Here is a 27,661-nt window from a genome sequence, read left to right on the forward strand (position 1 = left end):
CATTTAGAAACTGTAAATGAACTTTTTATACATTTCAAAGGGGTTAAACAAAAGTATGTGAGTTTTTTTCAAAGTCTCAGTCCAACATGTATGTGCAATTTCTATGTAAAGATAGCATCATATGAATAATTTGTTTTCCTGAACAGAACTGAACAGTTCCTTTGAGCCAGAAAATGTTTCTTTTTCCTCTGCTTCACAATGAAACATTTTCTCTGAAGTTTTCTTAAGGGGGAGGGTAGGAGGTGGAAAGGTAAGCAATCCTGGTTTACAAGAAATTTGTCAGAAGTAATGTGGCCTGCTTTGAAAAACGTTTACATTTAAATAAATAGAAGGCAAGTGTGCCACCTAGAGCACAAAAGAACAACACAATAAATTAGCATACAATTAGTAAGAATGTACAAGCCACCCAAAAAGCACTTCCCACTGGTTAAGGATGTGATTTCCACCATCCAACAAGGATTCTTCAATGCCAATATTTTTCTAGTGATTTTATAAACTATGAACTGAGCAAATGTAAAAATGTTAACCCATTCAATACTTCCATGGATTTGTAAAAACATACAAGATTTTAAAAAAACAGTTCCTGACACACTGTTTCAAAATACAAACTATTCACATTCTGCTTTTTCGATGGTGTTTTGCTCAGTAGAAACCAGTTGAGGAGCATTCACAGGAAAAGTCTCTTTCCACTGCAAGACAAACCTTTCCATCAGCCAGGGTCCAACAGAGGAAGAATATTCGGTCTTATGTCACTGTTGATGTGCATCTTTTTTTTCCTTTTTCTCTTTTTCCTTTTTTTTTTTTTTTTTTTTTTTAAAGTACATTCCCTTGTGAGTTTTATCTTGTTTTAAAATGCTGCTCCCGCAGCAATTCTTGTTGAAACACTGCTGTTTCAGGGTCTATAGCCTAAAACAAGCATGGGCAAAGTGCTCTTTTTAGACATCAAAATACAAGGGCTTCCCTGGACACTTGGTAACCAAGTAGGTTTTAAAGTGCACTCCTGTGTCCAAAACACTAGGACCGTTCAGCAGAACTCTGCGAGGGGCTGGGCTCAGTTCCATCCTCTGTGCTACTGTCTATGTCCTGCTCCATTGCTGTCTCATCGTCATCCAACTGCTGACTGGTGAAGTTGTTTAGCTCAAGGAGCCCACTGGGCTCTACTACCACATTGGAGCTGGAGTGACAAGGAATAGCATACTGGGGAATGGCCTGGAAGAGAAGACACGGAACAGAAGCTTTACGGTAAGAAAAGGTAACAGAAGAGTTTATTTCCCCAATAACACTAAAGAAGGAAAAAAGGATTCTGACATTTATTGGACAACTACTATATGCTAGGCACTGTGCTAGGTGATTTCACATATGATGTTCCACTAAACCCCCATAATAAGACTATAAGGGAAATGTTATTCCAGTTTTACAAATGAGGAAACTAAGAGGGTAAGTGATGTAATCAAGGGCATACAGCTGGTCAGGGTTAATGTCAAGATTCAAATTCAAGTACCATAAAACACAAAGTGATCTTTCTGCTCCTTGCTGTCTCCTAACAAAGGAGGCTATCAGTGCCTAATTTGAGACAGAATTTGAAGGTTATTTTCATTTGATCAGTAAGCAAATTTCAAGTGTAATTTTGCTCATTTCTATCAGTAAAATGAATGATTAATTTGCTGATACTATAATAGTATTTTAAGCCCTTTGGTAACCCTTTGGTAGTTCAAAGGGGGAATTATCTGTTTGGGTCACCTTGTGACAATCTTTATTGAAAATGGGCATAGAGAGGACAAAACTATCTTTTTAATAATAAAAATAACAGTGGATAAACACATATTATGACCATACTGCCTTGTCATATTCTTCTTTCTCATCTTCATTAGACATCTTTTTAAAAGGTACTCAGTTCACATCATACCCTTCTTAAAACTCTACAATTGTTTCCTATTGTACTTCCTTTAATAAAAACCGAACTCCTCACCATGGCTCCAGCCTTATGCCAAACTCACTTGTACTAGTTCTTCCCCTCTTCCTGGAATACTCTTCCTCCAGATGGCTGGTTTCCTGTCATCTGCATTTTAACTCAAACGCTTTCTTAAAGAAGAAACTTTGCGATGCCTTCCTTCTATGACCATGAAACCAGATTTCTGGGTCGGTCAGTCCCCCACCCCACCCCCCAACTTCTATTACGTTCTTTTACATTTTCTTCATTACATTTATTATGTTTGTTAAATTTTGTTCTCACCCTTAGAATGTAACATGAGAGTATGGACCAGAACACAGATCTTAACTATCTTTTTGTTTGTTTGTTTTTCATTAAAGTTTACTGCGGGGACAATTGTTAGTAAAGTTACATAGGTTTCAAGTGTACAATTCTTAATACATCGTCTAAATATTACATTGTGTATTCGCCACCTAGAGTCAATTCTCCTTCCATCACCATATATTTGATCCCTTTTTGACTATCTTTATCATTGCTAAAGTCCCAGGGCTTTGAACAGGGCGTGGCACACATCAGATGCTCAATAAAGATTGGCCAAATGAATAACGTACCTTTAACATTAAAATCCTAGAGCAAAGTTGAATATAAGCACTTTGCAAATATAATGGACCAAAACAACCCTCTACTGGGGGGGAGATGTGAAATTAATTTTAATACTATCAAGAAAATATTGTAAGATGCCTAGAAATCGATTCTAGGGTGGTGGTGTTTTTTTGGTCTCCCCCATCCCCATCTTATATAGCTAATCACTATGAAAAAGTCTCAGTCAGGAGACTAGGATTTTCGTTCAGCTCTGGCTCTGACTTGTGGACCGCAGAGCAAGTCACTTCACTTCCTTGAACATTAGTTTAATCTCGTGTAAAATAAGACAGTTAGAGAAGATATGCTCCCAAGATCCTTGTAGCTCTAAAACTCTATGAATTCCATATATATAGACTCCTTCAGGACAGAAAATATATTCACCTTGTTTACTACTCTAACCTCAGCACCTAGCACAGTGCCTGGAACACAGAGGTTAAATAATAACATGTGAAATGAAGAAATGAACAAATGAATAAAACACACATTATCTGTCTACAAATAATGATTTTTCATTTAAAGCATTTAATACCAAACATACTGAATTTTTATAGACTATTTCTCAAGTAATCAAAGCACTTCTGCATACTTCCTTCACTAGTCCCTATAGGTATTTTACTGAATCAGTAAAATCAGTACTTCAGGTCAGAGCTAAGTATAACTAATAAGATCTGAAAATGTTCTAGCAATACATTAATAATGATTATAATTATACGGGCTATCTTTATTGAGTATCACTCTATATCAGACACTTGACCAGGGGCTTTATATACAGCTTCTCACCTAATCCTCAGAACAACCCTGTGAAGTAAATGGTATTGTTTCCATTTCATAAATCATGAAACTGAAGTATAAGTTCACTCTGTTCCTCAAAGACAAAATTCGGGGAAGGCGTACAGGTAAGATTCAAATCTAGGCATTTCTGACTCCAAAAGCTTGGTTTGGAATCACTATGCTGACCTTCCATGACACAGCCATCTAAAACGTGGTAGATGTTTAAAGTTGAGTATTCTGTAGAGAAACTGTTCATTAGCTATTGTTTGATATGTGAAAACAAACTATATTTTCACTCCTGTTCATAAAGTGCAGAAAATAACTTTCAAATAAGTTATTAAAATTATTTTCAATTTAGTGAGTATACCAATTAAAACCCCCAGGAGCCAATAAATTTTAGTAAAAATAGTAATAGCTACCATTTATTGGACAATCACTATGAGCCAGGTACTGTGCTAGGTGCTTCATCTCAATTTTGTGAAATCCTTACATCCATCTCATGTAAAGGTGGCATCTGTTATTCCCATTTTACTGAGGAAACTAAGGCACAGTGAAGTTAAGTAGCCTTGCCACGAGTCACACAGTGAACGGCAAAGCCAGGAAGCCATTCCTTTTTCACTACACCATACCTCTTCAGGGGGGAAAAAATCCCTTTGTCAAGGGTTATTTAATTCATTAACATTTGTTTTTACAGGGAGGAAAAAATTATTTGAATAATTCAATGGCCGGTTCTATTTGCCTTTAAGCATTTCCCCCATACTTAATTATATTGTATTTCGAATAATATTGGTCCATTTGCATTCTCTCATAGCTTGGCATCATGGAAAAGGGAAAGTTTACCACAGGAACTTCCAAGCCACACAATAGTGAATCTATGGTAAATCCTAGACCGTCCACATTTCAGTAAATCCAAATTCTCAATTAACTAAAATGTGCTACTCTGATATCTTCTAAGCCATGTTATTAGTTTATCAAAAACTGACAACTGTCAAGAAAATAACCTGATATCCTGCAAGGAGAAAGGGAAATAAAACATAACTTTTAAGGGGTAGTCTGGACTAGGTAATTCTTCACTTTTGCTCTAGTATGCATGATGAAAGATGACTTTTAGGATGACGGGAACGTGAGACATTTTGTTCACTAGCCTGTACTTACCAAGGCAGGACAGTAACCATAACAAGATTTTTAATAACAATGATTAAAATAAAAAGCAAAGCTTTATGGTTAATCCCAAGTTAGATATAAAATTAAATTACTTAGAAATATTCTCTTAAAACGTTTCTCCAGACATTTCAGTTAATTAAGGTTTTATTGTCCTGAAAACCGTAAATTTGGATCAAGATCAAGAACTGTGTTTTTCTAAGGAAAGGGTGCCTGAAGTGTACTTGGAATAGAAGTACAACCCAGTGCTATCCCAGCAGTCCTTGAGCAAAGATTGGGGAGCCCAAAGTTTGACCCCAGGAAGTAACTGATCTTCAGGGATGACTTGCTGAATTAACACTGGAAAGTGTGGCTTGGATCTATAAATCAAGCTGACATCTGGGCTCAGGGCCCTTGATTGCCTCTAAGATGTGCTATATAACAATACCCATCAATTTTCTACGACTCTTTTTCAGAAAATAAATATAAAATTGTGTATTTGTAATAAGTATCAATAAAATTTGTCAAATGCCATCTCAAAGATGATCTCTATGTCTTTTTCCCACCTTGACTTGACTCTTCCTGTGACATCCCCAAACACACCAAACCCACCACCCCCAAGATGCCCAATATTTCTCATGTTCTTTCCAATTCTTACCTGGATGATAATTTCTGCTGGGCTCTCTTCAGCTTTCTTCTGGCCTACATTCTGAATACGCATGAACTGGCCTGTCGTAGGCACGCCTGGTGTGTCGATTTTTCTTGTCGTTAGGGGAGGGCCAACAGCAGATGGACTTGAACAGGACTCTCTACATTTCTGTTGCTGGGGAGTAGAATTCGCCATCCCTGCCACCACCACATGGGTGGAGGACAATGATCCTGCTTCACCAGTGAGCATACTAGTGGCAAGAGCCTTCTTTGGGGGATCCACTACCATATGCTCTACATTTGTATCAATCTGAGCTTCCATCAAAGACATTTTCAAAATGTCTGACACTGCTGTCTTCTCAGAGGCCTGAATGGGAGATATGCTTGTAACTGGTGATGTCAGCTTAGGTACAGAACTGCCACCAGTTATCTTTGTAACTGTGGGTGGCTGGCGCCCCTCAAAAGTTATCTTTGTAACAGAGGATCCTTGGGTTATAATTGGCTGCTCCACCTGAAAACAAATTGGGGTTGTGTGTGTTACAGCTACATCTCTTTGAGAAAACCTATCCAACACCCCAGACAATATGGCAAAAGAAACATTCGTGCGGTATACTAGGAAGACATTTCGAAGCTTGGTGTTTCGACAAGAGGGCTGGATGGGAAAGTATATCTGGTTACTTTTAAAGAACCTAGGGAAAGAGGAGGGGTTGAAAGAACCTTTGTTCAGCCAGCCAAGGTTCATGGCAGTAAAGGAAAAAAAGTCACAGCAGCCTTGTTTTCCTTTGGGATTTATATTCCCCACACAGTATACCTTCAACCTGTCTCAAATTATTTCATAATTTTTGACTTCTTAAAATAAAAAGTAGGGTTCTTTTTAAATCCTTTGCTTCAAAATACATTTAATACAAACATGTTCTATGTATATGTATTTATAACACACACACGTTACTACAAAGCCACTGATTTTCCCTAGCATCATTTTTCTTTTGAATATCCACAGAACATGCCTCTGTAATATAGAAGATAAATCTAAAAGATAATTTATTAACTAAATGGTGATGATATAAACTACAAAGGAAGACATTCAATAAAACTACTTAAAAGACTGTAGTTTACTTAGCATTATTGCCACAGAAATAAGAGTTTACAGGCATGGAAATAAATAATTTATATCTAAAAAATAAATTTAAGGATATCGCTTCTATGCACTGTTGATCAATGCTGAAGTGATTTCATTAAAAACTGCCTGGAAAATCAAGTTCTGAGGGCCATGCTTTTTTTCTCTTCCTATAATAATGTGTGTATTTCTTTCCTTAAGGTCAGCCTTCTGATGGGGCAAATTAACACCAGCGTAATGAGGCTTTCAGAGTTTCCTCTTGCCCGGAGAAAGCACTGCTAATCACAACAGGGTCGTGATGGTCTCATTTTTTCCGTGAACAGAGAAGTTTAACTTTGCATGCTATCAATATTCCGTTACCTGGCTTGCCGGCTGTTTCTCTGACGAGGCTGGGAGCGGCATTTGGCTCTGGGGGGTTTGGGGTTGCACGTAGATTTTTGGTTGGTTCGGAGCCTGCTGCAGTTTAGGGAGCTGCTGCGTGGTTTTCACTGCAAGCACCTGTACTACAGTTTGCGGGGACTGTGCCATTAAGGTAGGAAGCTGCCTGTCTTTGGCCACCATGGGATGCTGTGTGTGCTGTACATCTGGCTTGGGCTGTGCTTGTTCTTGCTGGAGAGGGGTGAGTTTCTGATGCCTGATGGAAAGCTGGGGCATTTGCGGGAGTTTGTGCTGGAGCTGGTCTGCCTGTAGGTGGATGGTCTGCTTCTGTTTAGTCTGGAAGCACTGCAGAGTTTTCACTTGCAGCTGAGTCTGTTCCAGCTGGGGCTGGCTAAGTTTCTGCTGTTTAGCTGACTGTGCCTGAGTCAGGGCAGATCGGTAAAACAGACCTGTCTGAGGGTCTAAAGTGTCCATCTCTTCAACCTCGCCCTCCTCAGTTCCAAGTTCCTCGCTGTGTTTGGTGAAAGCAGTGTGACTGCTTAATGCCTAAGTGAAAAAGGCACAAAGTAAGAATGAAGTAAGAAAAACAGCTACATTGCTACATTTTCCTCAAACTGGAAAAGACTTGGTTATGAGAGTCATGTAAAAATTTTCAGAGGAAAGAGCTTAAAAAGACCAAGTAACTTCAGGTTTCTACATCTAATGGGGGCTTTAGATTAAGACTCTTGTAATTTCAACTCTGCTGGTCTTCTCACTTCTACAAGTAAAGTCCTAGAGGGCCCAGAACTTATAGGTAAGAGGAATTAGGTTGCTCTGCAAGCACAGCCCAACACAGAAAAAGATGAAAAGGCTCCCTGGCTCAGGACACAGCTCTCTGGCCTGGTCATCACAGGTGTTAACCATCCAAAGAAAGACTCAGCAACCCAGAAGTGAGGCCAAGAAAAGCCGAGGTCCAGAGAAGCCCACTTGGCCATGTTCACGGCCAGCACTGCCCAGAAGGTAAGAACTGACGTCTGAGGGACGAGCCCCTCCCAGTCCCCCTAGAGGGCCTCTCTGCTCCGAGTGGAGATGGTTCATACACTTCACAAAGGTCTGCCCACAACCCTCTGCACTAGCCTCCTCACCCCTCCACTCAGATTCCAGGCCCAACAGACAACAGCTTCCCAGAGACTCGGCTCCCGGGAGGGAAGGAGAGTGGGGAGGGGACAAGAGCCCTCCTGTCAGTGGAAAGGGAGACTGCCTGGTATCGGTTATAATAGTGTTGGGAGGAGGCCTTGATCTTGAGTGACATGGTTGGGGCCAGCCTGTCTGACCTCTCTGGGTGTCTTGAGAAAGGTCAATGTCAGAACGGGCCAGATGAGGGCCAGGCTGCAGACTGAGATCTGACACCCAGAAAAACCTCTGCCCATCTGGCTTCCCTTGGTGACATGAGAACCACCCCCAGCCCATCCTTCCCGTGCCTTGTCTCCGTTGCACCTCCACTCTAAACTTTAATACTCTGAGATTCAGTTGAAACCCTTCCCTATCTCACAATGAACTTACACATACAAGTTTTTAATTCAACAATTTCTTCATTGTTTTGCAGGTAGTTTGCCTCCTATTAGGGTCAACTACTAATGGTTAAGTGATGGTGATTTACATGAATACTAATGATAAGTCACGCTTCAATCTGATATCTATGATATCACTTTGTAATGAAAGCAGGCTGCTCTGGGTTTAAATCCTGGCTGTCACCCAGGATAAGTTACTTAACTTATGAGCATGAGTTTCCTCATTTGTAAGAGGGATAGTGCACCCATCTTGCAGGGTCATAGTGAGAATTAAACAAGTTAATGTATTTAAAGCTCAAAGCACAGTATCTGACACAAAATCAACTTATCAATATGCTTCCTTTTCCTTGTTACCCCTGGTACCAGATTTTCTGTTCTACATTAATTCATTCCCCTTACTATTGAGTCTTTTCCTCCTTAATTGGTTACATATAGTAAAAAAAAAAAAAAAAAAAAAAAGTCAAATATTTATTTACCTCCTTATTCTTTATGTTCCTATGAGGATTCATTATAAAGGCAAAAAGTAAAACAAAAAACCCAGCCAACAAACAGCGAACCAAGCCAACTTCTACTTCATTTGAAAACCTTACCTTAGTGATAAATTCTTCTATAACAATAAGCTACAAAGAAACAGTGACTAATTCTAATCTCATAGATTCATGTAGATAGCCCCATCCTTTTGAAATGTTAAGAGCTCACAGAGGATCCAAGAACACTAATTACTTTCCTTTGTTAAGACTCTCAATTCGTTTCCTCTACTCACTCCTCACAGATGAAACAACTACACACTCTTTGATTCAGTTATTTCTTCTCTTATGAGATGAAACTGAACCTTATTTCAGGAAAAAGACAGTTACAGAAGGTAGGAAGAAAAAGAAGAGATACAACCTGCTGCATAATGTGGGTGATTGCTCCAGGGGAAGATGCCGGGATGGACTTCACCACCACCGAAGTCTGGGTTGCGGTCTGTGACTGCGCCACGTGCTGGAGCAGGGTCCGCTGGGGCTGGGAAGGCTGTTGGGGCTGGGAGCGATGGCTGACTGAAAATAGAGGAGGTGATGATATTTTCTCCAGAAATCACCACAGCATCTGTAACCAGTAGTCATTTTAAACAAAAGTCTGTGATACTGCGTCACAGAGAAAGTGTGGTACTGTGAACTAGGAGGCAGAAGACCAGAGCCTGCCCATCTATGAGCTGTGTGACTCTGAGAAAGTCACTTATCTTCTCTGAGACTCTGTGTCCTCATCTGTAAAATGGGAATAACAGAGCTATTATAAGGATGAGATGAGACATGTGTGTGGAAGCACTGTGAAAACTATTACCACAAAAGAGGAACAAACCCCTTAGAGTTACATCCTCCTGTGAGCTGTACTCACTTTCTCCAATGACCTTTATCCCATTAAGGTAACAAAACAATAATTAGTTTCTGTAATTAGTTCCCAGTCTGAAATCTTTAAGGATAGGAAGACAATACAAGTTCTTTAATCTCTCGGTCCCAGTTCCAAATGCAATACAAAAACCAGAAGCATTCAATCCTTTATATGAAGTGACACTGTCTCACAGCCTTACAGTTCCTAAAGCCGTAAGAGGTCAAGATGATACTGCAGAAAGAGAACTGGACCAAGAGTCATATCTGGATTCTGTCACACTCTGCTACCAACCAGATAATGTAGATTTGAAGAGGTCACTTAAACTTTACTTAACCTCTAAAACTTAGAAGTTTTGTTTTGTTTGATTTTTGTTTTTTAATGGGATAGTAATTTCTGTTTCTACCTAGAAGAGGGTCAAATGAAGTAATGGATTGAAAATGGTCCCTAAATTGTTAAATACTAAAATATAAAGTTAACAAAATAATAGAAAAATAGAGTTCTCCCATTTCCCCAAAGTTAGCTCATCTGACAAACGGGTAAGAGTACATACAGACTGCAACAACCCCACTTCTTATTCTCTTGCTGCAAAGGTCCCATGGAGTAGACTATACATCTACACTGATGTCAACTCATCATCTTTCATCAGCCTCAAATTCAATGATTTGCACAGTATAAACATTCACCACTTCTTATTCTACAGAGCTTCACAAATGCTTATGGTTACTGGGAAACCAACTTTTTGAATCAGAGACAGAGTAAAACAAATCTGTAAAATTGGCTAAGGATTTTGAGAATGTCAAAGTCAAAACTCCCTCTACAATCCATGATTCTAATGCTCATATATCTTGATCTACAATTTCTAGTAGTGGTTCCATACTTGGAAAAGTTACTAGTGGGGTATTGAAGGGTAAGATGAGCACTACAAAAATCAATGTAAAAGTGCCGTTTATGTGTTATTAAGTACAGAACTTTAAAACTATCTATTGAAATATAAACAAGTGTTGTTTATTTCTACAACACATTCTGTCTATACTCAGAAATACAGTTTTTCTATTGTTGCTGTACATGTCTACATGTGACATAAGAGACTATAGGTGGCACTATCAACATTCTTTTATAAATGTACTGTAGTATCTCACTGTACTTCACATGCGTTATATGTACATTTTAAACGATATGAGTTAAAATTTTCCATATGTGCTTAACCAAACTGAAAAAAAGGAAGCTAGGGTTTATATCAAAACAACTACTGAAATCATTTACGATATGACTGAATAGGAGAAAAAAACATATCATACTAATATTAAAATTAAGCAAGCAAATTAATGAAGTTTTTATTGATGAAGCATCAATAAAATGAATGACATTTGAAAAATAAAGATAATTTCTGATGAAATTATCAGATCACTTCTGCTGTCCATACTAATCTTCATAATTATTACATTAATTTTTTTTTTTATTAAGAAATAAGATAATCCTCATTCGAGATACTATAAACCTCTTCCCCAGAGTAACCACCCGGAATGCAGGAAAGTCAGAGAAAATGAGCACCCACTGCAGGATAATACAAGAGGCTGGGGCCAGAAAGCTGGCTGTGAAGTCAAAGAAAATGCTCCATGTGGCTGAGGCTATGATGGGAGGAGATTATGGAAGGCAGTCACAGAGTGAACATTTGGAAAACAGCTGAAGTGACCTTAACGAAGCCGTATAAACACCATAAAACAGTAACTTATTTCTTTAAACAACTCTTACTTTTTCCAATGTCAAACTGCTCATGTCTGAAAAAGAATCCCACTATTCTGCAACAGGAAAATGTCTCTCCCTCTCTTTCACTGAGTGGAGCTTCCCTTTCCTCTACCAGATCAGAGTAGAGCGCATCCATTTAGGTGGTTCCCCCAAAAACAATCATCTTTTACCTTTGGTTATACTACAAATGGATGCACACCACTTACCTAGAAGGGGAAAAGCAACCTCTGTCCCCTCATCAGTGCGTTCTGAAAAGGATAAGTAAGGGAAGAAATCATAGATCTTTTCATCTAATTATATCCAGTCTATCCCCAGAGGTTAATACTAATTTCCCCAACATACTGCCCTTGGCTTCATGTAGCTTTCTGCTAAGTATCTCAAAAGAAAGATGCTAGATAGATGGCTTTCCATTATCTTTAACTGGATTTTCCCTTTTTGGCAATTTTAACCCATTAGTAATATCTCCTAAAACGATGCCAAAGAATTCCTTTTCTGCTTTGGTATTTATAGCCTTTAAATATCTGTAACTTTATGTTCTCTTTTAATCACTGCTTAAGAATACTTAAGACAGGTGTTATTTATATTATTGCCTCCTAAGTCATTTCTCCTAACCCGTCATTATTCACGTTACTATTCTCTGAACTAGTTCAGATCTCAAGGTAATGAAGTGCCCAAAACAGAAAGCAGTATTCCAGGTGTGGTCTCACGAATACGAGAGAAAGAATCTATTATCCTTCCTGCTCCGCTTCTCCACATATGCCATCCAAAAATCGTATTAGTGCTTTGCTGCCAGACCACATTTTAAACAAATACCTAATTCGCTTTTCACCAGAACTCCTAAGTATTTACAGGAATTTCAAGTTTTCCACATTTTTTTCTTTACATTAAAAAAGGGTTGGATTTTATACCTTCTTCCTCCCTTGACCCACCTCCTCTCCCCCAAAACTAAAAATTCAGATGCAGAAAAATATTTATTTTTTTATTGATTTTCCCCCCTACTCATTAAAGGCAGAGTAAATCCCAAGGACAATGTCAATCAGAGCAAACTGGAAAAGAGCTAGAAATATAAAAAATATATTCCCCCCCAAACAACCATCCCATATAATCCAGGAAGGTAGCTCTCCTACCGTAATGCTACTTTTTAAGAGGACACCTACCAGTGGTGATGTATTCAGCAACTAGTTCTGACTCTACCACAGCAATTGATGGACTCTCAGGAGAATGTCTCTTTTCCTGGGTCATCTGAATAGGCACTGCCATTTGACTCAAGTCAATAGTGGGTTGTCTTGGTTTAGACTCCAATTTTTCCTTTACTGCATAAAAAAGTCAGGGAAAAGTCAACTTTTATTACCAAGTACCAAAACAAGTACCAAAACCAGAGCTGTCCATGGGAATAATGAACCCAACCTCTGGGGTGACACAGTGGCAGTGATTAAGGAGACAGTGAGTTGGGAAGAAATAAGCAGACTGCTATGTATGGCTATCGAGTCCACCATTTGTGCAACAGTACCCAGCAGCCTAGTATGAAGGACTCATATGCAATCAGAGTACAATCCCAGCCTGTTATCACCAGGCCAGGCGACTAGGTCTGTTTCTCTTGTAGACACTCCTTTTAGAACATTTCCTTTACCCTTTTTCAAGGTAGTCCCTGGTATCCTTGAGTTCAATACCTGAAAACAAAGGGTGAATAAGCAGTACAAAGCATGATTTGCTCTCAGGCACATCTACCCAGAATAGTACAACACAGTGATCAGTTAAATTTGATCTGTTAAAAATCTGACATAATTTTAAATAAATACTACAATGTTTTCAGTGACTCTTAAAAAATAAAAAATTTTAGTGTTAGGGAAAAATGGCCTCTCTGTTCCTATAAAAATGTCTTATGGAATGGTCTGAAATCAAGAATGGTTTCCGTGAATAGATTTACTTTTATATCTTATCATTTTTTTCTACAAAGTCTTCTTGTTCAGTTTCCACCCTCTATAAAGGCATTAATGGAAATGGCTGAGTATGTCAAAAACAGGGCTCTGAGGAAACGACTAAGGCCAAAAATAACACCAATATACAGAAAGGTTAGCCAAAGACTTACATTAAATGCTAGTATTTTTGGGGTAGTGTAGAGTGGATGTTACAACAAACAGTAACCAGTAATTAAGTCCACTGAATGATCATTCAGATTATTCCCACAAAGCATATAATGTGACAAAATCAAAATAATCATTTAAACAAAGAAAGCAAAACAAAACCAAAAGAATACAAAAGTCACCCCACAAGTAGAGAAGACACTGAATAGGAATCAAAAGATGTGGAGTCTCACTCTGCCACTAACCAATTGGGTAACCTCTTTAGATCTCAGTTTACTTATCCATAAAATGAAAGGGTTGGATGAGAGCATCGCTAAGGTCCCTTAAGTACTTTGACACTCTTTGACCCATTATTAAAGAAAAGTCAGTATTTATAATAAATACAGGTTTTGCCTAGAGTTCACTGAAGATATTTAGTAACTAGAAATACTGATAGGATCTTGTTAAATGAGGATAGCTTTCCATGGAAGCTCAAGTGATTCATTATATAAAGAAATATGAAGGTAAAATTGAAACAAATCAGAATACTAGGAAGGGCCATTCACGGTGTTTTATGACCATAAAACTGCCCCACTAATATCAAGAATGATGGCAGGAGCCCTTCAATCTGCTACTACGCTGGAATACAACTGGCAACTGTGCCACATCTATCTTTCTGCTTAGAAGTGACAGACCTACTCCTTTCTGTGACAAGAGGCAACAGGATTGTCCATTTTAAGCAGAAGACAGAGAAGAAGAGCTCTTTACATTCTCCTTTCTACCGACTATATCTATCCTTCAGTACTCATGTGCACATCTTAATGAACTGACAAGTAAACAGACTGTACCAATGATTATAGACAAGTCCAGAGGGGGGAAGTGTGCTCAAATAATAACAAAGAAAATATAACAGTGGTAGTATTTTAGCACAACCCATCTCTAGAGATAACATGCTTCATTCAGCTGAGCATGTGAATTCATACCTGTTGTCTGTTGCAGTTCTAATAGAGCTTTGATTGTTGAAGTAGCTGATTGTGATTCACTGGATACATCCTGATAAATTATGGTGGGGCTAGTCTCCATTGCAATCTCATGTTCTGACCAATCCTGACGCCGGGAAGCAATTACATGAACTACAGGCTGGGAATCTGTTTTATATTAGTTAAAAAAAAACAAACCCTATAAACAAAGTTTCTCTTAAAAAAAAAAAAAAAAAAACAACTTGCTTTTTTTTTAAAACCTTTGTATTTATTGTAAATTTCATGCTTTATCTCCCCAAGAAGACGATAAGCCCCCTGAAGGCATAATGTCTTTCATGTCTGTATTCAATATTCATTCATTCATTGATTCAACAGTCTGGGCACCTCTGTGCCAGAGTCTGTATTTGGCATTGAAGACATAAAGGAGCTCAAAGATTATCAGAGGAGGCTCAAGAAGCACACGATCTGGTTGGGGAGACAGACATGTAAAAAGACAAATTACAACTCAATGTGATAATTGCTGTAATAAATAGGTGTGCATTTGTGTAGACGGGTGCATGTTTGTGTAGAGTGAGAACAAAATGCTGTAGGAGTCTTTTTTCCCCCAACGTTCCTGAAAATGTGTTGTGTAATACAACCTCAGCATTCAGTCAGTAAGTATCGGATGACCGAATTACTGAAAGGAAACCCTGTCTACTGACTATAAGAATGGATAGATGATCTAGAAGCAGCACGATATATAACAGGGCATGTGTAACATTTGGAGTTCCAAGTCTTAGGTTACAGCTCCAGCTCCATCGATTATTAGCAAGTTGACTCTTTGGGTCTCAGTATTATTTCTAGAATGGCAATAAAATCACCTCTCTACCTCCCAGAATTTCTGAGGATATAATGTAAATGATATATGTAAAAAGAGCTTTGTAACTATGAAAGACAACAGAAATGTTAGTTTTGTTGTGGTGGTGGTGACCTGAAAAAGTCCTCAATTCTAACTTTTTGTTAGTTTCAAAATAAATTACAGCCCTAATTCAAGGTTTATTATATTCATGCTATACAGGTAAGCATGTAAACACTAAATGTGTATCAAATCAAGCAACACATTATTTATTGAGTTTTCCATCTACAGAGTAAGCAGGTTGGAGTAGACTAATGTTAAATTTAAACTCCTTTGTCCAAGACACCACACAGAAAATTATGTAGGATATATAAAGGCATACTCCCAAGTTTAGATTATAATGAAGGAGACACAAAAAATATACATATAGCTTTGTATTTGGGGGTAAAATCTAATGATTAGAGCAAATAAAATAAATATATATATATTTAAAAAGACTACTTTGAATTGGAATGGTCAGTGAAAGCATCACAGAAGAATGAAAAGAATTCGTGTAGCCCAAAAAACAAGAATAAATATAACATAAGTTCAACCTTCTATAACGATTATATTTTTAAAACCACAAAGTTGTCCAAAAAAGCTGGGACAGGGGAACAACTCTTCAAAATAAACAAACGAAAATACCAGTCTTCTGAAAGAAAACAAAATCAATATACAATAGGTCTGGAATTTTTAATTACCATTAACAAACTATACTCTCCCCTGCAAAAAAAAACAAAAAAACCCCACAAAAAACATAATACCACACACTAAGTAGAACATATGCCACATGAGGGATGTATAATTTCCATTAAACTTTCCCCAAAATCTAGATCGAAGGACACTATCCTGCAACACCAAATGCCATGTGAAGCATATAACAATTTTTCTTCACTCATCTAAGTAGATACATCAAATTTAAACTTAAGAGAACTGATTATATTAGGGAATCATTCTTTTTATATAACCTAAGTTCTCAAATTTAAGAAATCATTGATGATATAAGTACCCTTCGGTTAGGTGAGAGGACCTATAGGCAAGGAATGACTTGGCAACCCAACTCTATATACACTGAAAATCTAGAGGAAAGCAAGGATTGCATTCATAGAGAGAGATAAGGTAGAAAGAAACTAGAAAATGAATTTCCACATGGGAGCACCTCTCAGAGATGTCACCACAAATAACATCATCCTATAGGGACTGGGGAGACTGCTCGCTCTCTTTCTAGCCATACTCAGAAAGACTAGCTGACCATCATAAAGTCTTACTGTAACAACCCCAACAACCGGGACACAGAATGAGTGTCTGAACCTGCATGTGAAAACCAGTCCTTGAGTGATTTTCCGCTCTACTTTCGGCTTATGATTAGTCTGGATAAATCTATTGCCTATTAAGTCTGAGGCTAGGGTCAGAGAGCCTGATCTCACAGTACCGTTTGATTATGTAGCTTTCATCTTCTAGACTTTTGGGGAAGTTTAATGGAAATTATACATCCCTGGTGTGGCATATATTCTGCCTAGTGTTTCTTTTCTTTTTTTTTTTTTTTTTTTGGTGTGGGGGTTACAGTTTGTTAATGGTAATTAAAAATTCCAGATCTATTATATATTGATTTTGTTTTCTTTGGGAAGGTTGTTGTTTCTTTTTGAATGACTTTTCTATCTCTCTTGAGGATGGTGGTCTGCTGACCCTCAGGTATCTTTCCCCCCACGTCATTTAACAAATATTTATATCTTTACTATAAAATGCCTATACCACACTTTCATAGAATCGTGAGACCTTTCAGTTAGAAAAGATCTAAACGTTCATTTAACACGATCATCAAGCCTATGCTAAAATCTTCACAACAAATCCCAGCCAGTCTGGGAATTCCAGCACCAAAGAACTCACTATTTTCCAAAACAGTTTCCTTCCATCTCTGAAGTTATGACAGTTAGAAAACAATTTCATATGGAGTGGAAACAGGTCTTCCTGTGATTTCTACCCAATGGTTCTGGTTTCTGTCTAGGTATCCAGAAAGACCAATTCTTTTCCCTCTTCCACATCACGGTCCTCAAGATAACTGATGACAGCTCCCATGTCCCCCCAAATGAATCCAATCCTTCTCTTCTCTTCTCCATGATAAATGTTCTGTCTCCACCAAGCGTTCCTCATATAAAATGATTCTCAGAGGCCTTACCCATCGAAACCACCTCTTCTAAACTAAACCCAACATGTCTACATCCCTCCTATGATGTAATATGTGCCTTCCCTCTGAAGGATTGTCACAACACCTAAGGTTTTCACAGTATGTAACTGCCTAGATGACACTGCCAAAAATGTTCCAGAGAACATTAGTTCCTAAAGATGTTCTACAAAAGAAAGGTTCCATGGCCAAAAAGTTGGGGAGCATTTTACATTATATACTCCACACTTCATCTTTCACAATATATATTAGCACACAATGGCTCTGAAAAGTTCTACAAGTATGTTTTGCTTAACCCAGATTAATTCCCCACTCTCACTATGACTACCCAGATCATGTAGCTTCTGGAAAAATCATCCTAAAAACCAGGTGTGGCCTATTTAAAGCAATGTCTTTATAGGATACATTTTTGTATTTGCCTCATGCCTCGTTCCATCTTAAATCCCTACCCTTGGTTTTGTCTCCTTGTTCTCTTCCATTGTACTTCACTTAATCTTGTATTCTCTCTAATCCACCTTCAAACTTTTAAGAGTTTTCCACCTACAGAATAAGCAGGTTGGAAACAAAGAGAATATAAGAAACTTTTAATATATTTTTATTTTTTAAAATCTAGAACCCAATAAAGCTAGCCTATTCCCAAATGAGAAACAGAAAAAAAGAAGCTCCAACTAGGAACGAAAGTTCAGGAGCTGTGGAAGACATATGGTCCAATCTTCAGTAAGTGACCTAGGTAAGTATGGTCTTGACCCATTAGGCCTGGTCTCCTAATTATCCATCAAGATCTAAAACTATTCCACGCATATACCATTCAAAAAGCCCACCCACAAGGTTAGAGGGAAGCTCAGAAAGGAAACATTTTGGACTCAGGCAATAAAAATGAGTTTATAAAGCTGAAGCTTAACACTATGCCACAGATGCTACGGCTGCCATGTTGCTGTGTGTTCATTCAGTGAAACATTTCTGAGTGCCTACTTAGTGCTAATCAGCCTCTCTGTAATTATTGGATATACAGAGGTGGATATACAGTGATCCTTGCCCTTGGAAAGCTAGTAGCCTTGTGGAAAAGAAAACAATTATTACAAACTAACAAACAAACAAGTACAAAATAAAACGACCAAAGTAATTCTGGAAGCACAGTGTAGAAGGAATGAGGAGCCCTCCAGGGTGATCGGTGATACAATAAGGTGAAGATGAAGGCCTCTATGCTAGCCTGCGAGGAGACAGCTCAGGAATAAGGAATAGGACAAGGCCTCAACTGCTCCTTCTTGGGGGTGGGAGATGGTGGGGGAAATTTAGAAACTAGAACTAGAAATCAAGAAATTCCCTTGGCATAAAGACATCTTTATTCCAGGACTTGTGTAAAGGAAGTCACCAGAAAAAAGATTTGAATTCAAGAAAAGGTGGATTCGTTTTTACAGTAAAATGCCAACTATGAAATATATAAATAATCGACTTTAGAAAATCATCAATGGATGCTAAAACTAGTTGGTAAATGTTAGATGAGGAACATGATATTTATAGAGTCTCAAAGTATCTCCCCACAAATTAATATTAATCTCGAAGGGAAATATGGTAACTTCAACTTCATAATGCAAAACAAGGGGAAGATATCGCCTTAGGCAAGTGATCAACATTGACATCATCAGTATTGGGACAAACTAGCATCATGTGCCTCCTGATGAGATAAAACTAAGGACAAAACATCTGTGGAATTCCTGCTGAATCTAATCATGAAAAACATCAGACAAAAACAAATTAAAGGATATTCTACAAAGTAACTGATCGACTCTTCCAAAATGTCAAGGTTAAGAAACACAAAGAAAGGCTGAGGGACTATACCAAGTTAAAGGAAAACGAAGAGCCCATGACAATTAAAGGCAACTATGCAGTGCTTGATTCTGAATTGGATTGTGGAGTGGGGGAATAAATTATAAAGAACATTATTGGACAGTTGATGACATTTGAATGGATTGTAGATTATACATCATACTGTTCAATTTCTTAATTTTGATGATTGCATTTTAGTTATAAAAAGACTAACTTTAAGAAATATAAACCTACAACTGTTAAGTATTTAGAGGTGAAGGTCATGATATCTAGAATTTGCTCTCAAATGGTTAAGAAATTGAAAAATGATAAACACATGGGTGGAGGAGGGGCAGAAAGAGAATCAACAACAAAGCCAATAGGGAAAAATACAAACTAGTGGTGAATCTAGGTAGAGTATATACAATTCTTTTACTCCTCCTGCTACTTTTTTGTAAGTTTGAAAGTACATTAAAAGAAAATGTTGCTAAAAGGGAGGTGACTAAAAACTACAAAAGCAATATAAAGTAAAAATGGACTGCTATGTAGTGCTTACATTCCGAGTAGTTAAGACCCTCACATATTTTGAAAAACAGAATGATCTTAGATTGACTAAAACCTTTACCCCTTTCCTTTAAATCATAGCATGCATATATATATGGGACAGCCCCTTGTCTTTGTGATAATGTACTAAGGAGCTATACAAGGATTTGGAGAGAGGGGCAAATGCAGATTATAAAACTGGCTTAATAGTCAATTATATTTGATATGTCTATTGTGAATTATGAAATGTTTGTATATTATAGAATATTTTTAAAAAATAAACAATGGTAGAGAACAAATAAATATCAATAGATGATGCCATGTATAATAACAGATTGAAGAGCAGAAAACCTTATACTCACTCAATAACTTCCAAAAACAGCCAAACTTTTGTCCCATTTTTGGAATGAAAACTGAAGACTCACTAATGAAATGACATGTTTGGGAAGTAATGAATGACTTAGAGCTCCCTGAGGACAAGAAGCCCAATTTCTAAAGATAACCCGAGATTATATATATATATATATACTTGTTCATGTTCCCCTTTTAGCACCAACTTCTAAGCTAAATATTTTACATATTTTATAAAATGAGTGCCATATTGTTTGTTAAAATCAACATCTTTGTTTACTTTGAATTCATGAGTTTTCAAAGACCATTTCAAATGCTACTTCCTTCACGAAACTTGCTCGTCCTCACCTCACTATAGTGTGAACTTTCAGCCCCTGGCTTTTTTTGGTTTGTTATTAATAGAATTCTTATACTGCAGTTGAAATGTATTTTTTTAGCCCCTATTCTAGATGTCAAGCTCCTAGAGGACAAGCACTGTATTTTTACTCAACCTTGTAGGGTCTAGCACAAGGCTTGTACATACTATAAACTAATAATTGTCAGATTGAATTAATGGAATTAATCACCAATTTGAACCATGTTAAGACTAATCTGGGAAGACTCCACTGAAGAGTTAAAATAATAAAATGTTTGCACAATATGAAGAATCTGTATTAGAAAAATGGTAAGAAAGCACTTCAGAGAGGATAATGGGGAGGCAGGTGGAGAGAATGGAGTGAATGAGGAATGATGATCAAGGGAAGATAAACAGCTTTGCTTAGATGTATCAGAGTGTATAAGCATTGGCATAATATACCGCCTGACTATAAGGGTGGTTAAAGTACCTGACAGACATGAGTACTAGATTTGTAGAAGGTTTAAAAATTGTGATCACGACCTTATTTTAAGAGACTTCCTAGAAGAACAACATAATTAAAACAGCACTGAGGACAAAGAGCTTCCCTATTACGAAGTCTGGCTTCATAGCTCCTTTCTGATAGTTAGGAGAGCCATACAACTATCACCTAAACTGGGACACCTATTGAGAGTGAAAGGGAATGCTATTTAATAATTATGCTAGAACATAAACTAGGACTTGTCTCATGCAAACTGCAATGTACGGTCACCCTACTTGCAGCCCATTTATTTATAGCCCATCTCTGGCCACCTTGATTCTTTCTCAATGTTTAGTAACAACCACTTCAAATAGTATATTTGCTTTCTTGCATACTTCGACTTACCCGAGCAAACAGGAGCATCACAGCTGTAAACAGTCTGATAATACCTACCTGTCAAAATCATCATCTAAAGTTTCTCAATTATTTGATGAACATATATCACGCAGGAAAGAATGGCAAGCCTTACCAAAAACAAAGCTTCAGCTCACTGGTTGCATATCAAACAAAAGAAAATAAAATCTAAAGAACTGACAAATCAAAGCATACATGTTTGTCTGAAATTCCTAGATGCAAGTATTTTTGAACTAGGGCACTATGTCAACAGTAATTATATAAATCAGAAGTAAAATGGATCTTACCTTGGGAACTTTGGGAGGACTCTGTAGAAGAGGAACTACTATCTGTGTAACTCTGTGGCTCTTCTTTTCCCTCCTGAATAGAAGAATTACCAGCCTCTGCCACCCTGGATGCTTGCTGTAATGTTTCTGTGACCAGCTGCCTTGTTTGTTCACTAACAACTGTAGCTTGAAACGTCACTGGTTTGGGTTTAATAAGAACCTAGAGGAAAAGAAGAAATATACCCAGTTTAAACTTTAGAGCACTACTTAAAATGTTAAACTTCTAGGTCATGAATAATATTTTCCAGACATGGAAAACAGCATTTTGTACATGCTGTGGGCACAGCATTGTACATCAAAGACTAATTCAATCTATGAACAAATTATAGTCAAGCAATGTATGTTTTAAGTGGCACATGCCAGACTGTGACAGCCATGATTCTGACGAGAGCCGTTCCCCCCTTTTTTCCTTGCCTGTAATGATGTCAGGAGTCATTTAACTACCTGTAGGCTGTATAGTAGAAGTGATAGCCACAAGCTAAGGACAGCAGAACAGAAAGCTACAAGGAGCCTAGATTTCCAGTGGAAATTCTGAGCCACAATAACAGCCTAGGATTTCCCCACCTCTGAACATTTATTAACATAATAAATATAAAACCCAATTTAAGTAAGTCACTGTTCTTTAGGTTTCTTTTCATTAGCAACCAAATAAAATTCCTAATTGACACAAAGTAAACTTACTTGGGACCTAAATCATCTTTGAAGAAATCCCCAGGGGAACAATGATTTAGACAACTATTAGAAGCAATATGGAACATGTGGTAGATCAACTCCTGGCAAAAGTGGAAAACTACAGACACTAAAACAAGTGAAATGGGAAAAAATTTTCAAACTGAACCATTCCATTTCAAAATTTGGACTCAAGAAGTTAACTTCAATTGGGTACATGGAATAAAAATGTTAACTCATCACATTTATTTTTTATTTCTCCCATACATATAATAAGATTTTAACCCTTTTCAGACTCTTAAGTCACTGATTTCCAAGAATTCCAGAATGAAAATATAGGTTATACTATGACTTAGATGATGGAGTAAATGAAATTGTCACAGTTGAAACTTAAAAGACAATTTGGACTTACTTCTCATCACAAAACTTACTTGTTTAGATAGTAAACTATATAGCTATGATTTTGAGGGAATCAATTCTAAAGGCAAATTATTAGTTTATAAGTAAATCACTACCTTCTATAAAAATTCTAGGATAGCATTCCGCAACCAAAGCTAACTGCTTCCATTGATACTCTCAGACTAGCAGTTAAAGTATTTGCAAAATAAACAGCCCAGCAACATAAGAGTAAATCCTGAGTCTCAATTTCCCAGGCAAATTTCCAGAAGAGTTCCCTTAGTAGTTAAAAAATGAATAGATCTCTGGTTTCTACATTATTTAGGTTTCAAGTAAAGAAAATTTATAACAAAGTGCTTTCGATGGCCATATTAGCTTACAAAAAGTAAATACTTTTCTTTGAGAGATTCTGAATAACCACCTTCCCCCTCAACCATATACTCCTCAAATAATATATACAACTTCAGCAAATTTTATTCCAAAGGGATTCTTTTCTCTAATCTTTGCTCATGATATGACACAAATATTTAGATATTTTTAAAAAAAGTACTGAAGAGTGAAACACGGGTATTGAAAATAAATGGATAATTATACACATTCAGTCATAACTTTTAACAATCTGACTTTTTAAAGATTAGTGATCTTTTCATTCAAATTTCTACCTTGGAATTTTAGGAATTTAAAATATACCTGAGCCAAGAAAAACCACCATATCTTATATAGCATACCTGTGTTTTCCCTTGCTGCCCATAAACAATTTTTGTTGGGATGATTTTAGCTGCTGGTTGAACTGTGGAACCTATTCCTTTTGGTTGAGTTACAATCATTTTGGTGATGGGTCTTGTAGCAGTGATGATAGCTGGCTTTGCTCCCGTTGGCACTGTCTGAATAGTCTTTTCTCCCTAAAGGGAAGTAAGTGACTATATGAGATTTATATGCATTTAAATGATGAAAACTGTCCTTTCACTGAAAAAAAAATCACAGAAAGATTTTACCAGGATAATGGGAAAAGGACTATAAATTGGGCAACAAAGAACAATGTTTCCAGGTGATCAAAAATCCTAGACTTAGTTGAAATGATCTTAGAAGTCTTTCTGTCCAAACAAGGTGTTAAGTACTTCCTGATGAGTGAATTAAAAAAATAAACTACTCACATTAAGAACAATTATACTGTCACGTTCACAGAATACATATATTAAGAGTCAGAAAATTATAGAAGAATATATACTAAACTGTTAACAATGGTTCTCTCTCTAAGAGTTGGGATTATAGGTCTTGCCCCACCCCCCACATTCATTTTTATTTTCTAATTTATCTGTAATGAACATTTACATAATAGAATGATTGTGCATTATACCAATAGCTAAATGTACACATACAAAATAAACTGCCTAAGTTCCCCAAGTATAAAATTATAAGGCTAAATAGCAGAATATCTATGTGAAAAAGTATGGACAAGAGATGAAATCAGCAAAGATATTAACATTCTTTCTGAGGTTATATGGGAAAACACAAAGGAAAAAAATTAGAGCATTTCCCATGTTTTATTACTGTTACTAATATCACTTTAGTCTATTAACTAGATACCGTAGCTTAAGCCCATTAACTTTTCACCACTTTCTGCATTTCCATCTGGTACTTTATTCTTAAGTACCATTTTCTGGTCATTACTTGAACTAAACTAAATTAAATTCGAATACAGTAATTTTACTAAATTATTAAAAATTTTAAAAATTAAATCCATAAATAAAAAGGAAAGGATCTGAAATGTTTCAGCTTATCAGTTATTCTTAATTTTTAGTCATCATCATTCAAATATGTGGCTGTCTAAATTTAGCAGCCAATAAAAATAAAGCACCCAGGTGAGCTGGCAAAAAGATAATCACCATGAATTTAGAGGTAAACATGATTTTAAAAAATCACAAAATTAACTATCTGCTGTAATTATCTAAGGAAAACATGAAGTGTCTGCCAATTGTGTGATTACTTATTTTAACACACATACCCCCTTCACAGCAGCGTCTCTGGAAAGAGCTCTAGTTCATTTACCAAGAGTGCTGGTTTGCAAGTGGGTATGCCTATCTATTAAAATGGCTTGATGGGCCCTGTCCAAGTATAATGACCCATTCAAAACCAATCAAAACCAACTAGCAGGCTATTTTTTGAAAACGCTCTTCTGATGTGTGTGTACACATGTGGTAAAGAGGATGGTCTTATAGTCTTTTCTGCTTGTTTTACTATAATTTCCTGTATCAAACTATTGCAATTAGATATATCTAGCAGCTAGGATTTACACATGACTTTAGATCTACGTGACCATAGGACCAAGGGCACATGGCATCCCCTCGCATATATCAAGTTCTATGAAAGCACAACCTATAAAGACTATAAAGAGTTCTGAAAAATCTAAATTCTAATCCTTTACTTTTGGCTTACTATGTGAACTCAGGCTAGGAACAATCTGTGTTTTCCCACATGATGAAAAAATCTAATGCTGGACCCCCTATCAACATTGTAAAGACTGATGCCTAGGAAGCTCTGAGAGATCTAATACAGTGAAGTATAGCATTCTTTTTTCTAGCAAACTAGGGACATTACCAGCCTCAACAGTTAAGTACCAAGAGTAATAACCAAAACATTTATTGAGGACTTCCTATGTGTCAGGTACTGCTCTAAGCACTTTCAAATTAGCTACTAGTCAACAAACTCATTGGTAGAGATCATCATCCCCAACATACAAATGTGGAAACTAAGGATAAGAGAAGTTGAGTAAATTAGCCAAGGTCAAACAACTACAATACTAAGAGACAAAGCGCAGGTTTATCTAACTCCAAACCTCTTAACCTCTTAAAAACTACCTATAAATAGAAACAAACAACTATAAATAAATCTATTTGATTTTTTTTTTTTTTTTTACTAGCTCAGGGGTAAAAATGAAAAAAAACAGAGTAACAAATCCCTGTCAATTAATTCAGTCTTAATCCCAAATACTTTTCTTTGCCCAGGCCAGGCCAAATACGAGGCCACTCTCCACTGGCCACATACAGGAATAAAATGATCCTCTCACAGAGGCCCTCCTGTAGTGAAGCCAGTGGAATCCTCCATCGGGATAAAGCTAAGCATCTAAATCATGGTCATAAGTAGCCTATCTATAAACAACAGGTTTTAGAAATTACTGTGAAAAATGGCATCCGTGGCTGGTGTTTGAACACTTATTACATCACAGGGGTGGTAAATCGAGCCACTGTGGCCATTACGGGGTTCTGAAGTCGTGAGGCAAATGTTTGCACAGCTGGTTCTTAGCGTCCTCAGGGGATCGCAGAGGCCTCAGTTCGAGCTCTTACTTACCCCTGCGTTGAGCAACGTTGTGACGACGTTTTTGCCTGGGAGCCCTTGAATGGTCGCTCCTTTCCCTGTGGTCTTTTGCACAACAATCACATTGGGCTTGGAAGTCATGGGGATGGTAGTGATTTTGGTGGTCGTTCCTTAGAGAAGGGGGAGAAAAGGAGGCCTGAGTTAAGGACTAGTGATACTGAATTACTTGTTTGTGTTGTACACAATTCATACATGTCATCAATGTCATCCCCAGGTGATGTGAAGGCTGTCATGAGGATGAAAATGAAGGCTGGGAACAGGAAAGTACAAGCTGTCCTAGAATGAGAGAAGATTAAGAACTGGCTCTTAGCAACAGTCATCTTTTGGGAATCTGAGGACCCACCAAACTCAGAACCTGAAAATACCACTATCAGTTTCTCCGTCAATATGCCTCTCCTGACTAATTAACTGAAACAAATCAGAATCTCTATTCCATGATATATATTTCCCCCAACCCAGTGTTTTATCTGTATCACTAGTGTGATGGGAAAATTCTTCAGAAAGATCATAAAAAAGAGCTAGTACTTATCAAAACTCACATAACACCAGATTCTAGAGAAAATTTATTAAATAAGTCACAAATTTTTGTGTGATCAAGACAAAATAAACACTGATTCAGAGACCAAGTCACAGATTAAACATGTGCTTTTATAATCTGCAGCACTTCAAAGAGTGAGGATGAAACTATACATACTATTTATATATAAATATAAATTTATATATAAATTTATATATTTATATTAATATAAATTTACATTAATTTATAAATTTATATTTATATATGTATATAAATTTATATTTCCAACTATTAAGATCTACTTAGTAAATCTATATCTACTGATTGAAACATAATATTACCTTTCCCTCTCACCCAGATTCTTCCACAATCTGCTTCTCTTCTACCTATGAAACGTATCTATCAAATTTGTACCCTACTATTCAGCTCATTACCCAAGTTGGAAATCCTGGTACAAATCTTTAATTCATGCCCTGTCTTCAATCCAAGTATCCCCCAACAAAACGAAAGCCTCTTTGAGCTCCACACTGTTATCTTTCCATGTCACTGATTCCTCAGTGCTTAGCACACAGTATATGGCAATTAGTAATGAGTATGTGAATGAACTCAATTTATCACCAATGTGTATCTTTTTTCAAAATGTTATCAATGTCAGCTCAATAGACAGACCCCCATCTCTTTTGGCTTCTCATTATTTTCTTCCTATTTCAAGTTTCTCTATCATGCAAATAGCTCTGATGGTCCCTGTCATATCAAATATCAAAAACAAAAAACCAATCCCATCATGTCAAGAACCCAGAATACATGAAATTGGTTAAAAACCTTCCTAATCCCTCTTGTTTCTAGTTCCAACTTCCCCTTTCGGTTTTCAATATCCTATATGATCTGGCCTTTAATCTACCAACTTGATGTTATTTGTTCCTACTCCATGATGCACACCATGAACTCTAGTCTAACATGTAATTTCTTCACTATGGCTTCCTATTACCTACCACACAAAGCCCAAACTCCTCTGCTTAGCTTTCCAGGTTCCGTCAGACTTTAATTTTCAGGATTA

At 37.1% G+C, this 27,661-nt stretch overlaps 1 protein-coding gene across 15 annotated transcripts in view; it reads right to left on the bottom strand.

The window, feature by feature from the left end:
• Nucleotides 1-785: 785 nt before the first annotated feature.
• The window catches only part of EMSY (EMSY transcriptional repressor, BRCA2 interacting), an 80,254-nt gene continuing 53,378 nt past the window's right edge, over nucleotides 786-27,661 (bottom strand). For 7 of the 15 annotated variants that reach the window (XM_074335749.2, XM_074335743.2, XM_019726433.3 and 4 more), the window contains 10 exons: nucleotides 26,061-26,197; nucleotides 23,441-23,614; nucleotides 21,609-21,807; nucleotides 14,340-14,504; nucleotides 12,451-12,606; nucleotides 11,500-11,541; nucleotides 9,065-9,216; nucleotides 6,609-7,172; nucleotides 5,142-5,642; nucleotides 786-1,209 (listed from right to left, as the gene is read on the bottom strand). In XM_074335749.2, coding sequence (XP_074191850.1) covers nucleotides 1,015-1,209; nucleotides 5,142-5,642; nucleotides 6,609-7,172; nucleotides 9,065-9,216; nucleotides 11,500-11,541; nucleotides 12,451-12,606; nucleotides 14,340-14,504; nucleotides 21,609-21,807; nucleotides 23,441-23,614; nucleotides 26,061-26,197 — 2,285 coding nt within the window. In that variant the 3' untranslated portion in view covers nucleotides 786-1,014. The remainder of the gene's footprint in view (nucleotides 1,210-5,141; nucleotides 5,643-6,608; nucleotides 7,173-9,064; nucleotides 9,217-11,499; nucleotides 11,542-12,450; nucleotides 12,607-14,339; nucleotides 14,505-21,608; nucleotides 21,808-23,440; nucleotides 23,615-26,060; nucleotides 26,198-27,661) is intronic. The other 8 variants (XM_074335747.2, XM_074335744.2, XM_019726436.3 and 5 more) reach the window with 3 other exon arrangements.

The sequence above is a fragment of the Rhinolophus sinicus genome, chromosome 14 (genome assembly GCF_057876585.1).
Source record: "Rhinolophus sinicus isolate RSI-liver-muscle chromosome 14, RSI-T2T, whole genome shotgun sequence".
NCBI lineage: Eukaryota > Metazoa > Chordata > Mammalia > Chiroptera > Rhinolophidae > Rhinolophus > Rhinolophus sinicus.